Source organism: Nicotiana sylvestris, chromosome 8 (assembly GCF_000393655.2).
Source record: "Nicotiana sylvestris chromosome 8, ASM39365v2, whole genome shotgun sequence".
Taxonomy (NCBI): domain Eukaryota; kingdom Viridiplantae; phylum Streptophyta; class Magnoliopsida; order Solanales; family Solanaceae; genus Nicotiana; species Nicotiana sylvestris.
This window is the reverse complement of record NC_091064.1, coordinates 133,755,543-133,773,156: the sequence shown is the minus strand read 5'-3', so window position 1 is coordinate 133,773,156 and position 17,614 is coordinate 133,755,543. Positions and strand designations below refer to the sequence as shown.

General features: G+C 36.3%; 1 protein-coding gene and 1 long non-coding RNA gene across 2 annotated transcripts; one reads left to right on the top strand and one right to left on the bottom strand.

Moving 5' to 3' along the window:
• Positions 1-1,382: 1,382 nt before the first annotated feature.
• LOC104234020 (uncharacterized) lies at positions 1,383-4,907 on the top strand. Its single transcript, XR_712843.2, has 2 exons — positions 1,383-2,081; positions 4,220-4,907. It is a non-coding gene; the product is annotated as an uncharacterized lncRNA (long non-coding RNA).
• A 643-nt stretch (positions 4,908-5,550) lies between these two features.
• LOC104234021 (uncharacterized) lies at positions 5,551-16,773 on the bottom strand. Its single transcript, XM_009787510.2, has 2 exons — positions 15,935-16,773; positions 5,551-6,090 (listed from the first exon to the last, which is right to left on the bottom strand). Exons 1-2 carry the CDS (start codon positions 16,163-16,165, stop codon positions 5,854-5,856), a joined length of 468 nt encoding a protein of 155 aa, XP_009785812.1. The 5' UTR covers positions 16,166-16,773; the 3' UTR covers positions 5,551-5,853.
• Positions 16,774-17,614: the final 841 nt, after the last annotated feature.

The following is a 17,614-nucleotide window of genomic DNA, read 5'->3' as shown; positions in this document are numbered from 1 at the left end:
ATTCGGAGGCGACCAGCCGGTTGTTGACACGTGTCCGAAGTCAGAACGACATGACTGATGGGACGTTTCGACTTCTTCGTCACCTCGGTTTTAACATACGAAGGAAGGAACCAGGGAACATCTATCGTTTCTCATTTTTTCGGCAAACCTACTCTCTGAGAAACGAGGGGACTATCTGTATATGGGTAAAATCGGGGTTACTCCGATTTACCGGTAAGGCAAACGAAGTAAAAACACGAGTATATGGAATCGGAATCGAAGCTGGGAACTTCTCGTACCAAGGTCCAAACGAAGTGCTCGCCACCGGGCCCGATAAGACAACATCCCCTAAACTCGGTACGAGCCCCATGACCTCGAAAAGCATTACAAAACGGTTGCACACGACTAACGAAGGACCGTGATATCTGCACCCAGCCGGATATCACAGCATGGATCTCGGCCCCGTAGGGCAGAACAATTGTTCAGCTCAGATCTGAGCCCAGATTTAACATAACAACTGGTTTGGTTATTTATTTTATCTTTAATTCGCTTAACGTTATTGATCACTTGTATTAAATTAATCCACATATCCTTAAAATCGCCTATAAATTCAATTGTTTTCCATTTTCAAGGGTAAACAAGTCATAATTAAACTTGCAAAAGATCAACATCAATAGCCATCATAACTGGCCACCAACATGAGGCAACATCAACAGCTTATCTTGTGTTCTTTGGTGGAGGATTGAAGCAACTTTTGACACGGGAAAAATTAGGTATTTGGCGAGGGAAGAAGTTTGGCTTTGGGTTGTGGTTAAAGTAAAGAAAACGAGAGAACACAAAAGAATGGCACATTGGTATGTGTATAGAAGAAGGCGCCATCATTGTTAATTACCATGAAACAATAGTGGATTTGTGTGCTGTTGCAAGTAGATAGAAAATGGAACTTGTGAAGAATACCCTAAATGGTGAGGATATAAATTACATGCAAACTTGGAGCAGCTATGAAATTGAGTCTTGCTTGCCAACTCAAAGAACATACATACATCCAAAGAGTATAAAGTCTTCTTCCTTCTCTTTCACTTTGAGAAACGGTGGATTTATGCGAGTTGTTTTACATCGATGTTAGTCTCATGAATAAATTGCATGTTTTTAAATGAGTGTGTCTTGATTGTTTGGGCTTGATATTTGTTTGTATTTGGGTGTGAATTGTCTTAAATAACATGTTGTGCAGGTCAAAAACCAAAAAAAAAAAAAGTGTATTATTTATCATTTTTGAAACATAGATTATGAGACAAGTACACATTCCTAAATTAAAGTGACAACAATATAATATTTTCCAATGAACAAAAACTTAGTTTGGACATGCAAAAGATACACATCAACGCTACCAATTTTAACTTTTACAAAATCAAAGTTAGTACACGTCAATTGGAAAGAAAAACTCAAAATGAAATTGAATATCTTACTTTACTACTCCCTCTGTTCCAGTTTATGTAAACCTATTTCATTTTTTGTCTGTTTAAAAAAGAATGACCTCTTTCTAAATTTGTAAACAATTTTACTTAAACATACAATTCTACCCTTAATGAGAAAGCTTTTATAACCACACAAATACTATGAGCTCTTATTGACTTGTTTAGGGCCACAAGTTCCAAAATTCTTCATTTTTTCTTAAACTTCGTGCCCAGTCAAACATATTCACATGAAGAATTTTGGAACTTGTGGCCCTAAACAAGTCAAAAAGGAGCCCAGAGTATTTGTGTGGTTATAAAAGTTTTCTCATTAAGGTTAGAATTGTATGTTTAAGCAAAATTGTTTCTAAATTTAAAAAGAGATCATTCTTTTTTAAACGGATTAAAAAGGAAATAGATTCAAATAAATTGAAACGGAGTAAAAGAAAAAGAGTTTCGACCTATCTGTTCCCTGTCAATAAATTCGAAAATAAGGATATATTAGACATTTCACCTACTAAAGTATATGCCTCTATCATCAATCTAGAGAAACACATTTTGAGTTCGCCATTTGGCCGGACCGCCGAACAGACACCGCTTTTCGCCTCCTCCTCCTCCAACTCGTGTTTGCTTGCTCTGGAGTACTGAACGGTAAGATTACTGCTTAGGGGACGATACTCCCTTCTCCGCTAACTCTATATGGTACAACATTTTCGGACGCTTGATTTCGATTACTGTCTCAACTTTATTTTTTCTTCTCTTTAGTAACTTGGCTGAGTTATGCTATTTGGATGCCAGGCGATTTTTCTTTTCATTGTTTTCCTTTGGTTCTATTTTAACGTGATTTTTCATCGATGGTATGGATTTTTCCATTCGGTGGATAGTCGAGCTTTTGATAGATTATTAACTTTGTATATCGATTCGAAAGTGGAAATTGTTTTCATACAACACTTATGTTATTTGATTTTGACATTGAATCTACAAAATTGCTTTCATCATTGCCTTGGGATTGAATAGCGAGGAATTAGTCGAAACTCCGAATCCGCCTTCTGCTATTGCGTCCCTTGCTTGTGGGATGCTTCGTCAATTTAGTTCAAGAACATCACTTTCTAAATATTTTTAGTGAAGCTGCTCCCTCGATTGAATGTCGCACTCTGACTTTGCAACTTAGTTTATACTCTTCGCATTTGATGAAAAATTCCACTTTTTCATGTGTTTGTGTTTTCTATGTAGTTGTTCTTTACCTAAAAGGAAGAAAAAGAAAAAGCAATGGTGATTTTTTTACGCCTTGACGGCTTTTTAACACCTAAGTTTTCAAGTTCAGTTCCTAAATTGTGTTGGTAGCTCTTTCCTTTTTGTCTTATTCTTTTATAATTTTCATTACCCAGCTAAATTGCGTGCAAGATAGAATCTAATATCAGTTGTTTTTGGAGTACTTATGTAGGACGGTAATTTCTCTGTACGCCATCCTATGCTCTCTACATAATTATATAAGAGTTATTTTGTGCTGAGCTAAAATCTGGGGAAAAATTATTGTAATGATTGCAGCTGGTTTGTCTTTGTATGTCTTCATGCTCTGCTATTGGAGTTTCAGAACCAGAAGAATCAGCATACAATGCTCCCATTTCTTGTAATGATATCACAAGAGTGGAATAATTATTTTTTCTGTACTGCGCTTGGTATCAAGTATCAACTTATTTAATTTCTAAACTAAGAATAGAAGGGCAAGGACTTTTTCTATGGCAACGATATCGTCACCCTTGTAATTTTCTGTAGCAAGGTATGCTTAATGTTCAATCAAACTGTAAGAAAGATTGGGTTTGCAGTAGTTATTGCCAATTGTTAGAAGAACTTCTCATTCTTTTAAACAAATAATACTTGTGCGTATCATTTTATGAGTAGTATTATTTAGATGAAATGTGCCAGCTAACCTATTAGAGTAGATATCATACACTATGATGATAGATGAAAAGATAAGTTAATATCCACAATAGGATTTTAAATGGACGTTAGAAATATATGACACTTTTCTGTCTTGCAAAATGGTGTCATTGTCTTTGTGTTTTTTATGGAGATATTTAGTGCCTTTCCCAACTACTCAACTCCTTAGCTAAGTTGATTATTAATAAGTAGAGGCTGCCTATCACTCATCATATCTCCCCTTACTTTCTCCTTGGCTATAATCTCTTTTGTACTGTAAAAAAAATAAAAGGAGGAGAGTAGAATATTCATTCCAAAGATGGAGGATTAAAGACAAAAAATGGCCGGAAGCACTCCTCTACAGAAAGGATCACGAGAGTTTGAAGATGAAAATGGAAGCAGCAGCATGCGAACGGCTGAGACTATGCTGTGTTTGCTACCCATGAGGCTTTGTGTTGTGGCTCTTGTTATTATGCTCAAGAATTCCCTTACTAATGACTTAGGTTCCCTTTCATACTCTGACCTTGGAACCTTCACGTAACTATTTTACTCTTCTCTTCATTAATCTATTTCTTACAAATTTGAGTTATATACACTAATTGTGTAAAATAAATTAATTGGTTACCACTTTTTATCGAGTTACCAATTAATGTTGGTCATAGAATAAGTTATAATTACTTTATAATTGACCTGAGTGTGTAAATTAGTGAATAGATTAAATTCCTTTGTTGCACACTGAAAAATTGTGGGAAGTTTTAGTTGTCAAAAGATAGATGTGACTTTTAGTGGAAAATGAAGCCAATGGTTAGTGCATTTTTAAGGAATTTGTAGTCATGTCTGATGAGGTTCAAATGTTGAATTTGCTGCAGGTACTTGGTCCATGCAAATGACGTGTGCAGGTTATTTGGGAAGAAAAATTACATATGATTTGCTGATTTTACAGGAAACTTGAAAGGAATGCTTGAAGATTAGCTTCAAAGCTTTAACGTTCATTTTCAATAGTAAGAAGAAGCACAGTCAGTCCTGATTGATTATTCTGAAGTGAAGGGCTTTTGCCAACTAACGACTAGCTTCGATCACATGCATACCTGAATTTGCCGCTACAACCACAAGAACAGCCAGAATTATTATATTTGAGAAGGATATAAAAGTGAACTTTACATAGACAAAGTTCAACTACATTACGACCATGATTTCTTTTGAGTAAATACTATAATGCTGTTAACATTGCCTTGGGCCTGTGCTGACACAGGCCATTCCCACCTAGTATTTCTAAAATGAGCAGAGATTACATTGGAAAATCTTCACATGAACTTAAAAGTGTGGGCCAACTGATGCCTCTGTTGGGTTTGTGCTTTTACAAACTTGTTTTTAGTTTTATGATTCTACCTTCTTTTTTTTTTACACATGGAATACGTAAGAGATTTATCTTTTACACATAAGAGATTTAAAAGGGTTATTTTCCTAAATTATAAATTGTAATGGAGCATGATGTACAAATAGCATCCTCTACGACATGGGGTTTTAAAATAATGATACAATTTTTTCTCTTTGCTATCTGATACCTCTTTGTGGTAGTGTCTTTGATCTATAAGTTTAAGGATGGAAGTCTTTGGGATGATATAAGATGATATGAGGAGTTATCGAGAGAAAAGAACTATTTTTGAGATTTCCCTAAAGAAATAAGATGAGAAAAATATGGAATTTGTCTTATTATCAGGTGGGAATTAATTGTTTATGGAATTCTTGCTGAGAAAGAGGAGTTAAGTATAAGAAGTTAAGAAGAAGATAAGGGGAAAAAATGGAAAAGTATATTGTCTTGATCCTAATTGTGAAGTTATACATTATCTCCTACCGCAATATTTTCCCTTTCTTTTCTTAGTAAGTTTGTTACCAGGAAAATTCAATACTATTTGTAAATAGTATTATCTGAAAACTAAAATTATATTTTAATCTTAAGGCCCTGCTTTGAAAATATTGCTGCATGTGGCCTAATTTATAAGTTTTATGTTTGTCTTTTAGGTTGCTTATTCGATTTGTAAAGATTAACTTTTTACTATAATATTGTTCAAATAAATATTTAGTTAGATTTTAATTTTCCTTTATGATCGCGCAAAGCGCAAACAAATTTACTTGTTACAGTATAACTATAGTTGCGTTTCTTTCTTTTATGCAAAAATAGAAGGGGCAGAGCTAAAAGTTTGCAGAAGTGCTCATCCAAATGTTAAGTCAATGGATCCAACAACTAATGACTATGAAAACCTAACATTTTGCCAGCTAGTATCATGTATACAATGATAGTTTTCCAAGTAAAATTATGCTGCTCTATAAATGAAACTTTGCTTCCTCTTATCAGGACAGTTTCAAAAGAAAAATCAGAGACAATAAATATCACCCCAAGTAAACACAATACAGCTTAGTCCTTGAGAATGAAGCAGAGTACCTGTATGCAGCAATCTAGCCAAACCCCGTTCTCAAATACATCAAGTACACAGTATATGCCTTAAATCCACTCCGATCTGCCTTGATGTTCCACACAATGCTGAATTCTACCAGCAGCTGAGAGTGCCTGGGTTGTTACTTTAGCAGGTTTTGTACTGTACTTCAGTTCGAACTTGGGATATCGCCTCTGACGCTCTTCTCCACTTGAAGGTGTATCCGTTAGGATTTCATCAAAGAACTCATCTGCAACATCTCCATCTTCATCTATCCTAAGACGCTTGGCATACCATCTCAATCCCTGAGCCCAGTGAAAAAAGAGATGATTAAAGATGCAAATTAGAAGCAACAAGTTATCCCAATTTCAGAACTACAAGAGCACAAAGAGGGGAAGTTTTCACCCAACAGGAAACTATTGTTCAGACTTGATAAACAAACAAATTTTTCTAGGTCATGGAAACAGTAAAAGAAAAAAAGTTGTGTTATTTATCTACACCGCTGAAGAACAGAACACCTTTACTGCAGATGATTGCAAACTATCAGTGAAGCTTGATGAGTTTTTCTCGAAAATTTAACAATTTATTACCACACAACCAACGAGTTGAAAGTTGTTTGCAGTACCAAAAACCCAATGAAACTCATGCTCAACCACCCAAAAGTGCAAGACCAACAAAAAAGAGCTTAACATAAGGTATTCTACCAGCAACAAAGGAAAAATAAAAACAAGAAATATAACTAGGAGTGGCAAACGGGCAGGTCGGGTCGGATATGGTTCGGGTCAAAACGGGTAATAAAAACGGATAAATTATCCGACCCAACCCATATTTAATACGGATAAAAAACGGTTAACCGGCGGATAATATGGGTAACCTATTATCCATGACTTCTTGCATATGATCACTTTTGGGAGAATTCTTAGTCTTCCTAACTTGAGAAACTCCCAATTTGAGGCTTTACAAATGTAAAAGTTAGACTCATTGGTTATCCATTTTCTAAATGGACAATATGGTTCTTATCCATATTTGACCCGTTTTTAAAATGTTCATTATCCAACCCATTTTTTAATGGATAATATGGTTCTTTTAACCATTTTGCACCCCTAAATATAACAAAAATCATCATCAAAGAAGAACCCACAGACAAAATAAACGGAGCTGCCATAAGCTTAATCTACAACATCTCAAGTGGAACTAACAATAAGGATGAAACCGCTTATAGATAATCTCCACATCATTCCTGAACTAGAAAATCAATGTTTCTTTCCAGGACAGCTGCCTTTTTTCTTTTCTTTTTTGGAGACTGGTAACAATATATTAGAAAAAGCACTAAGGCAGTGCAAAACCATATCTCCGGGTGGGATAGATCAAAACTGACCCATCAAAGTTACAAAAAGCCTAACGTCAACCAAGGATTCTGTGTTCTTTACATGACTTTCTTTACCCCAAAAATAAAATAAAAGAATACAATTCATCTTGATGTTCTAGAGAGGATTGTATCTGTCTTCAAAAACTCTTTAATTCCTTTCTTTCCATACTGTCCACCAAATGCAAGCATGTATCAACCTCCACCATGCCTTCTGTCTGAATAAACCTCCATTGTTATTACAACACTCCAAAAGCTCCTCAATAGTTGCAGGCATGGTCCATCTGGGGCCCACAATGTTAAGGAACAGTTGCCACAATTGCCTAGTGATAGGACAATGCAGGAACAGGTGGCTGTTTGTTTCCAGATTTCTGCCACATAACAGACATCTAGAACATAACTGAAATCCCCTTCTTTTCAGGTTTTCTTGAGTTATGCGTACTTCTCTCGCTACCAGCTATGAGAAACAGGCCACCTTAAAGGGAGCTTTGACTATCCATATATTCTTCCATGGCCGTCTCTCTATGTACTGGCCTGTATTTAAAAGTACAAGATAGGCAGATTTGACAGTGTAGCTCCCACTCTTGCATTTGTATCTTCATGATCAGTGAGACCATTGAAAACTTTCAAACCTTTAAAGAAGTCAGCAATTCTCCCCATTTCCCAATCATTCAACCCTCTTCTGAAAGTGATATTCCAACCATGTTGTTCACGGGCTTCTTCCATTTTAATTTCAGGTATGGTGGCAATACCATAGAATTCTGGAAACACCTCTTTAAGTGGACCATGTCCTAATCAGTAATCACTCCAAAATAAAGTGTTTCTTCCATTACCCACCTATGCTAGTGTTAACTAGAAGAGAATTCCAAAATTGCCAGATAGATTTCCAAACACCAACCCAATATGGAGTATTAACAGATCTTGTGCACCACTATTCAGTCTGGCCATACTTCACACTTATTACCTTTCTCCATAAAGCATTATCTCTTAGTTGTATCTCCACAGCCACTTCATAAGCTAACTTTGATTGAGTGCCTTGAGGATCCTGAGTCCCAAATCCCTTGCCTTTTACGGGTGATAAATGAGTTCCAATTCACCGAATGAATATCTCTCTTATCTCTATTACCGTATTAGATGAAATCCCTCCTTAATGCATCAATTCTTTTCCTCACCTTAACTGATGTAGGGAACAGAGACATGACATAAGTTGGAAGAGCATCCAGCACGGTGTTCACCAAGACCACTCTGCTTCCCAAAGATAGATATTGACTTTCCCAGGTTGCAAGCCTTTTCTTCGCATCTTTCCAGCACCCCACTCCATATTTCTTGAGACTTGTTCTTGGAATTCAATGATAACCCTAATGCCCCATCTGACAGCCAAGAATTGCAGCTAATACTTATATATTACCAACCATATTGACGGGAAACAAGTTACTCCTTCTCCAATTAACATGCAATCCAGACAGCTTCAAACTACTAAAATGAGCCTTAAGTATTTTATTTGCTCAGCATCACAAAATACCAACGAATCATCAGCATATAGTATTGTATGATCTCCAAGCTGCTATCTTCCCTATTTGATACAGAAAAACCTCTTAGCCAAGCATTCACCTGAGCAGTCTACAACATCCGACCCAAACCCTCCATAGCCATAAGGAACAGAAAACGTAACTGAGGGTCACCTTGTCTTACCTCTCTCTGATGCAAAAAAATCTTCTGGGGAACCATTCACAACGATGGAGAATCTAACAGTTCTTATGCAGAAGGAAACCACTACTTTATCTTTCTTATATTTTAAACAGTGACAAGTTGGATACTTAGGAATTGAGATTTAATAAGACATCCTCAGATATAAATACAATAAATCAATAAAAGCCATTCTGGTTTAAAGCCAAGCTTTCAACTGCATTGTAAAATGCCCACCAAGCAAAGATGTGATGTCACAAAAGGTAAATGGAAACAGAGATCTTACACAATCATCAAACTTCTGTTCAGTTAAAGACAGTGCCTAAACTGCCTCTAAAGAATACAAATTTTCCCGTCATAAATGGCTTATAGTTTTCTTTAAACTTCAAATTGCCTAGAAGCAACAAATTGTATAGGTTTAAGCAAACAGAGGGGTCTTTTAGGTGGTCATGTGCACGAGTTAATTAAGCGTGCTCAGAACCAAGAAAGTTGTATTTCACAATTTCAAAGCAGAAATTCGGAACCTGTTCTCCAATTTCAGGAGCTTCTGCATGAGTGCTCCTGCTAAAGATTTTATTCTCTTGCCTACTGTAGATTTTTGAATTATTAGCTATTATGAAAAGTAAACGAGATATTCAATGAGAGGAAGTGAAAGAGGTCGAAACAAATATAGTGGTACGAGTGACAAAGAAGTCTTACGAGTAAGTTAAAATGGCAATGACATAATTTTACCTTCTCACTTCTCAGATGCTCCTCTTTTTTGTTATTCTCAAGAATCCTCACAAATACAAAAAAGAGATTCATTATGGGCTGTAGAGACAAAACTCTTAGATACCTCCCCCTATGGCAATGACAAAACTCTTACCAGTTGCTTTTTTTTTTCAGACAGACGAACAGTTCACTCTATGCCAAACAGAAGTGTAATACCCTGGTATTTCAATTCTATTGGAAAGCTTAGATTCATGGTTAAGAAATGATATTTATGAAGGAAATTCGATTATTTTTTTCTTAACATTATGAGACGGCGTTAATGTCAAGATGAACGTTAAAAGACCATTTTGAACCTAGTTAAATGGATATGGTTTCCCTATGCGATAAACAGAATCCTCCGCTGAAATAGATTGCACTCCTTTGATATTAAGCTACCTTTAAAGAAGATTTTATGAGTAAGATGCTAGAGACTTCCGTCGAGACAAAAACAAATAAGAGTTAATTGGTTCGAATCATCCTACAAGAGGCGTGTGAAGTAGTAAAGTATGGAAAATCAAGGTTCGTGTAAAGGAAAAGTGTCTATACCTCTTTCTTTTCTATCTCCGAAGATGACGTGCCTAACGTTATTTTAAGTGAGGGAGAATGTCATAACCCAAAATGAATGAGGGCAATTACGTTATTTTAAGATAGAGAAAAACTGAAAGGGGTTATGGGACGTGGCCCCCAAGAGTTGAAAGAATAGGAAAATCTAAGGGATTGACAAGCTTCAATAAACTAGTAACGAAACATGGAGAAAAGAAATAACTGAAAGTGTTGCTTTACAATTTATACATAAAGTGCAGTAAAAGTGTGGCTTTAGTAAAAAAGGGCGCAAAGAAAAAACAAAACAAAAGTATATCTATAATGCAAGAAAAAAATCTCCAAATGGAACAAGGAAGTCTATGGAAAGCTAGAGACAAGAAGAAGCAGAATTCTAGAGGAGCTTTCAGCTTTAGAACAGGCAACAGAGAACAGAACTCCTACTTAGCCTGAAAAACAAAGTTTTCTTAATATGAAATGAGCTAATGGAAATTGCTAAAGCTGAAGAAACTTCATGGAGACAAAAATCAAGATGCCTATGGCTAAAAGAAGGGGACAGGAATACAAGATACTTCCAAACAATGGCCAACTCTCACAGAAGATACAACTCTCACAGAAAATTGATAATGAGATCACAGAAGACAAGGAAGTAATCAATGAGGAGATCTTGAATTACTACCAGAATCTCTACAAAGAAAGTGAAGAGTGGAGGCCTACTGCCAGCTTTGAGGAAGTAGCCAGACTCACGGGGAGTTGCTAGAAAAAGTGTTTGAAGAAGATAAAGTGCTTAGTGTCATTCAATCAGGTGCTCCTGATAAGGCCCCATGGCCAGATGGTTTTACCATGGCATTCTTCCAAAAATCTTGGGGTTTCATTAAGTCAAGGGTCATGGGGGCCCTCAACTACTTCCACCAGCATTGGTACATGGTGAGGTCTTGCAATGCATCTTTCATTGCTTTAGTACCTAAAAAGAAGGGTGCCATTGAACTCGGGGATTTCAGGCCAATTAGCCTTATTGGAAGTGTTTGCAAGATAGTTGCCAAGGTTTTAGCAGAGAGATTGAAGTTGGTTGTTGCGAAGCTAGTCTCTAGCTATCAAAATACCTTCATCAAACAAAGGCAGATAACTGATGCAACTCTCATAGCTAATGAGGTTTTGGATTGGAGGATTAAAACTGGAGAACCTGGAGTTATGTGCAAGCTGGATATAGAGAAGGCTTTTGATAAATTGAATTGATCATACCTAATATCTATCTTGAGGAAGATGGGCTTTGGTGAAAAGTGGATAAAATGTATAAGTTATTGCATCTCTACTGTTAAATATTCAATTTTAATTAACACATCCCCTGTGGGTATCTTCTCCCCTCAAAAAGGGATCAGACAAGATGATCTACTCTCCCCCTTTTTGTTCATATTAGCCATGGAAGGTCTAAGTAAGATGTTGGAAAAGGCTAGACAAATGCAGTGGATTCAGGGCTTCAGAGTTGGCACCAATGCTGGGAATACAATTACTATATCTCATTTATTGTATGTTGATGATACTTTGATTTTTTGTGAGGCAGAAAAAAGGTCAGCTCCTATACCTGAATCTCACCCTCCTACTCTTTGAACCCTTGTCAAGATTACATATCAACAAGCTGAAAAGCACTTTCTATCTAGTCAACAATGTGAACAACATAGTAGAGTTGGCAGGAACTATGGGTTGCAGCATTGGGGCACTTCCTTCCACCTACCTGGGCCTCCCATTGGGAGCCAAATTCAAGAATTATGGAATTTGGAATGGTGTTGTAGAAAAATTTGAAAAGAGGTTGGCCACTTGGCAAATGTAATATTTATCTATGGGAGGTAGATTAACTCTTATCGACAGTGTACTTGACAGCATACCTACCTATTATATGTCTTTGTTCCCTATCCCTAAAAAGGTGTTAAAGCAATTGGATAAAATCAGAAGAGATTTCCTTTGGGAAGGGAATGACAGCTCTCACAAATTCCATTTGATAAAATGGGATAAAGTCATACAGCCGAAAAGCAATGGAGGACTGGGGGTCAAAGATTTAGCAATCCACAACAAAAGTATGTTGATGAAGAGACTATGGAGGTAAGGTACAACTGAGCCAAGTCTCTGGAAGAAGGTGATTGATGCAAAACATGGGAAAAGAGACAACTAGAGCACTAAAATTGCAAATGCCCCTTATGGTGTTGGTCCCTGGAAGTTTATTAGCAAATTGAACAATGATTTTTTCCAGAAGATCCACTTCAAACCTGGCACATCAGATTTTGGAAGGACATTTAGCTGAAAAACACAGCCCTCATGGATGATTATCCTGACATTTTCCTAATTGCCATGGACAAGAACTCCTCAATTGCTCAGAACAGGAGCAACAACAACTGAGATGTGCATCTGAGAAGGTCTGTCCAAGATTGGGAAATGGAAAGTTTGATGGAAATGCTAGCAAGAGTGGAAAGCTACAGCATTGATGAAGATCTTTCAGACACTATGTGTTGGGGTAGCAAGGGTATTTTCACAGTCAAAGAGTGTTACAAGCAAAACTGCACTCAAAACCAGGTGCTTGATGCTGGCCATGGAAATTGATATGGAGGACCAAATTACCTATTAAGGTTATATGCTTCAATTGGATTGCATTATATGAAGCTTGTCTAACACAAGACAACTTTAACAGGAGAGGATTCCAGCTGGTCAACAGATGCTACCTTTGTAGGAGGAATCAGGAAACTCTCAGTCATTTGTTCCTGCACTGCCCAGTTGCCACTGATATATGGAATATGTTCTACAGTATTTTTGGTCTGAGCTGGGTTATGCCTCAAAATATGAGACATGCACACATTAGTTGGAGTTTGTGGAAAGTTGATAAGGCCATCAAGAAAATCTGGTTGATGATTCTTGCAGCTATTTTTTGGTGTTTATGGACAGAGAGATAGAAGATTTTTGATAGCATCTCAACTTCAAATCACTCTCTCAAGGCAAAATGCCTACTTGAACTTTTTTGCTGGACAAAATTGTCCGCTGTAATTAGTACCGGTCATTTTTTGGACTTTGTTAGTACTCTTGTCCTAGATTGACACTTTGTATAGGGCCTAGCTTCTCCTTTTTGTTTTTGCCTTTGTAACTAAGCCTCATGTAACTATGTAACTATGCATCTTCTTGATGCTTTTTTAATGGAACACCTTACTTCATTAAAAAAAAATTCAAAAAATTCTTAACAATTAATATCTCTTTGTTTATTATATCTATTGTCTAGTAACTATTCAAGATAGAACGTTGGTGACTAAGGCATGCACATTAGTGTCTTGTCTACACTGAAGTGCAGCTTAAGCGAGATGAAGTGCCTTCCTTAAGCTTTTTTGAGCTTCAGGGCATAACCGCGCCTTAAATGAGGCTTTGACAACACTAAGAAGTTCCTCAAATGAACTCATAAACTGGCATAAAAAGGGAATTGTGCATGACAAGTTTATTTAGTTAATTATATGTTTGCAATTGAGGATGTATTAAAATATGCCCTAGTACACTTTCTCTCTCCCCTCTCTCTCTCTTCCCCCCTCCCACCAATGACTTTTTGGTTTTGGCCCCATATGGGACAAGCTTTCTTTATACAAAAATGAGACTCTATTTTTTCCTTATTACAACAATTATTATGCCTCAATCTCAAACAAGTTGGTTCAGCTTTATGAATCCTCACAGACATGTTATTCCATTATTTCATTTAAACTCATCTCATGCCAAATATTATGCAAAGATAAATAAGAAGTATTAGAAGTTCTCTATATTTTCTAAAAATATAAAAGCTTGTTTGGCCAAGCTTATAAAATCAGCTTGTTTTAAAAAATGCTTTTCAAAATAATACTTTCGGCAAGAAGCAGTTTATGTTTGGTTAATCAATTTGAAAAGCACTTTTGAGCAGCAATTAGTGTTTGGCCAAGCTTTTTTTTTTCTTTGTGAACAAACTCAGTCCCTTAGATGTGCTTTTAAAAAGTGCTTCTAAGTGTATTTTCTCAAAAGTGCTTTTAAAAAATAAAAAAAAGAACTTTTGGTTAGAAGCTACTTTTGTTAGCTTCTCAAAAACAACTTTTGCTTCTACTCAAAAGTACTTTTTTCCTTCTAAAAGTTTGGCCAAACACCGTAACATTAGGGGGAAAAACACTTTAGGCCAAAATAAAAGCACTTTTGGCCCAAAAAAAAAGAATTTGGCTAAACAGGATATAAATCTTTGAAAGGCTAAACTACTTCGAGAACGCATAGAAGAACAACAAAAGAGTTAACATGTGTAAAAGATCTTAGATGTGAAGGCTAGGATGGATGTATTGTCATATAAGAAGAAGATTAGAAATGCTCACATATGCGAGAAGTTTCAAGTAGCACATCGAGCACAAACAATAAGAAGGTTGCTTGACATGATTTGGTCATGTTTTGCATCGATCTCCAGATGCACCGATCTATAAGTGTGAAACCATAGTGAGTGAAGGTGCTAAAATAGTATGGAGTAGACCTAAAATCATATGGAAGAATTCGAAGGACCTACAATCTCCCGGAATCCATATAGATTTAGCGAAGGAGTGGTCTCATGTTGAAGTGCTCTATACAATGACGACAACATTGACTGCCTTACTTTCCCCTTTCTTGGAGCTACCTTTAGATGCAATCTTTTAAAGTATATTTTAGAGGCAAAAGAAGGTAGTTTCCCTGGCAATATACTCTAAATGTTGAACTAGCCTACTTCCACAGTACTGCACTACTCTCATAAGTCATAACTTTCTACCAAGTGAAACCCCTTCCATCTTATTTCAACAATTTGGATAGAAAGCATATACGGAATCTTCCGATGACAATCCGATTTAGCTAGGTGAAGTTCAAGCTCCTTTATCTAACTTATAGAAACTTCTGTGAGGGATGGATACCAAACTAGATATGTATGGCTACACTTTCCAGAGGTGGACTCATCTTTGCCTATATGTCAACAGAAGTTACTTTCAACATTTAACTGCAAAATAAGGAACTCCACATTCCCTCTACCGAAGAGATTATACAACTGGGCCCTCCACGACACCTCTAGCAAGCATCAATGGTAGTGCTACTTTGAGAATCTTGCCAATGGTTAATTTACACAAACCGCTTCCCCTCTAACCCCATTATCTCTTTCCTAGCAGTCTAGCACCAACATTAGCACCTTCTCTTTACACAATTTTCGGCCACCTTGCACCTTCCGCCAAATGGCTTATCTTATCTACATTTATGAGTTTGGGTCTGATTGGAGTTTAACAAGAAACAACACAAACTTCTACCTGTTTATATACATTGCTTTCTTCAAGTTCAACTACCGCTTGCTACTTTTCATTTTGATAGGAGTAGGTGCTTGCAGCTTAATCTTTGTTTACTAAATGAGCCTTCCTTACCGCCCGTCCGCGATATTTAATCTTAAATAAAGTGAAGTCAGCACACACACACAACCCAAAATTATCAAGTATAGGATCAATGAACAGCCAAACACTAACTGCTCAAATGCAATCTTCTCTAATTGTGTACTTCAATGTGTGTAACAAACATAACAAACTCTTTAGGTGCACTGATAAATCGTGGTTAACGAGCACATCATTTCGAGATTTTAAATGGAGATAGCATTAACTCATTTACCACGTTTCAAAGGCATTCTTCCATTGGTTAGTAGAGTGAATTTTTTAAATAAGAATACTAACTCAGAACAATACAATTAGGATTTATGAGTCCGTTTAAAGCATATCAACAAAATCAATGTCAAAATTACAAATAAATGAATATAATCTCCGTTTAAATACCTGAACGGCACCGTCGCGTGAACTACAAGGAAAGAGGATTGGGCCGAATTGTGCTTTCTCAACCGGGACTTGAATTGGGACACTGAAACCCCTGCGTGGAACATTTTGAGCTTGAGCTGCCGCAACTACTGCTGCTATATTACCGTCGGTGTTATCTTCTACATCTCTCGCTTCTTGCCCTTCTTCTCTTGAAAACCCTAGAAATCCAGCTAGTCTTCGCAATAATCCCATCCCTCTCTATAAGAATAGCGACATGCATTAGCGAGAAATACGGCGAAAACTACTTAAATGCAAACACCGTCGGGATTGGCGAGTTTTGTGAGGCCAGAGATATTAACGCAACGACGATCTCGCCGGAAAAAATTGTAGTCTTGGGCCTCTTGGCGTTGGACTGATGACTTGTGAAATTCAAAAGTAGGGATGATGACGTTACAAGTGCCGACCGGCGGAAAAAATGAAGGGACAATTACAGTGTATATCACCCGACCAAGTTCTGTAACCATAAAGAGCCCATATTTTGGGATTTTACATCTTGGAATAAAAGTTTTAATGTTTAACCCAAACAATCTTTACTCATCTCTTCTATATTTTCTCCTCTTCTTCTCTCCACTCTAGTGGCCACCTCTCCTAAGTTTGTTGTGAAGTCAAGATTTTAATATCCAAACCAAAATTAGGTTGAGGGAGTTAGAAGCTTTTCAGATCTAAAAATTTATGAAAGAATCGTGCTCAAATTCGAGTGGGTGCTATTGAAATTAATTGATAATAGTCCAAAAAGCTTCAACCTAGAGATTTGGTTCAGTTGGACTACTTTGCAACTCTTTGAGAGCGAATTTGGTAAGGTAAAATTGGGAAAAGAACTGGGTTCTTGATTTTTATTGAAATTTCTTCAAGATTGAAATTCTGGATTGAAAAAACCGAACTGGGTTCTTATTTTTGTTGAAATTTCTTCAAGATTGAAGTTCTAGACAGAGATTTTAAGCATATTCCAATTTATGAGTTTTTTTAATAGACATGGGGAAGATGTATTTTGGTGAAAAAATCAAATGGGTGTTGATTAATATCGGTGAAATTATTTGGGTGAAGCTAAAAATATTAAAAAAGCTTTTAGTAACTAGAATCTAGAGTACTGGATTGATTGAGCATGATTAACATTGGTTTTGAGAATCATACCAGTTGAAAAAGGAAATTGAAGGTGAAATTCAGTTTTCATATACAACATTATACATCATTATACAATATTATACAACATTATACAAAATTATAATAAGTGTATAATATTGTATAATGTTGTATATTAGGTGTGTAAGTAGTGTTATACAACATTACTCTTTCTATTCGCGATTTCTGTTCGACTTTGGTGCAGTGGTCTTTCTCTTTTAAGTAAGTTCCTATTTCACATGTGCGTTAAAGCTAATTTTGCTTTTCTGTGTTGGTTAAATACTAGAATACATTATTATATATTCCATATATGAGTTCATACTAAGTTATACATTTTTATACATGTACAACATATGTGGACTTAAAACTGAAATTAAATTTTTTCTTACTTTTTCTCTAACAATCGATGTATAAAGTCAATTTTTTTGTTGATTTCTCTGCCAAATTGCGAATTTGTAGCCATTTTTTTCAATTTTATTTTTTATTTCTTTTGTTTCTGCTATTTAGAACTCAGGACAGAAG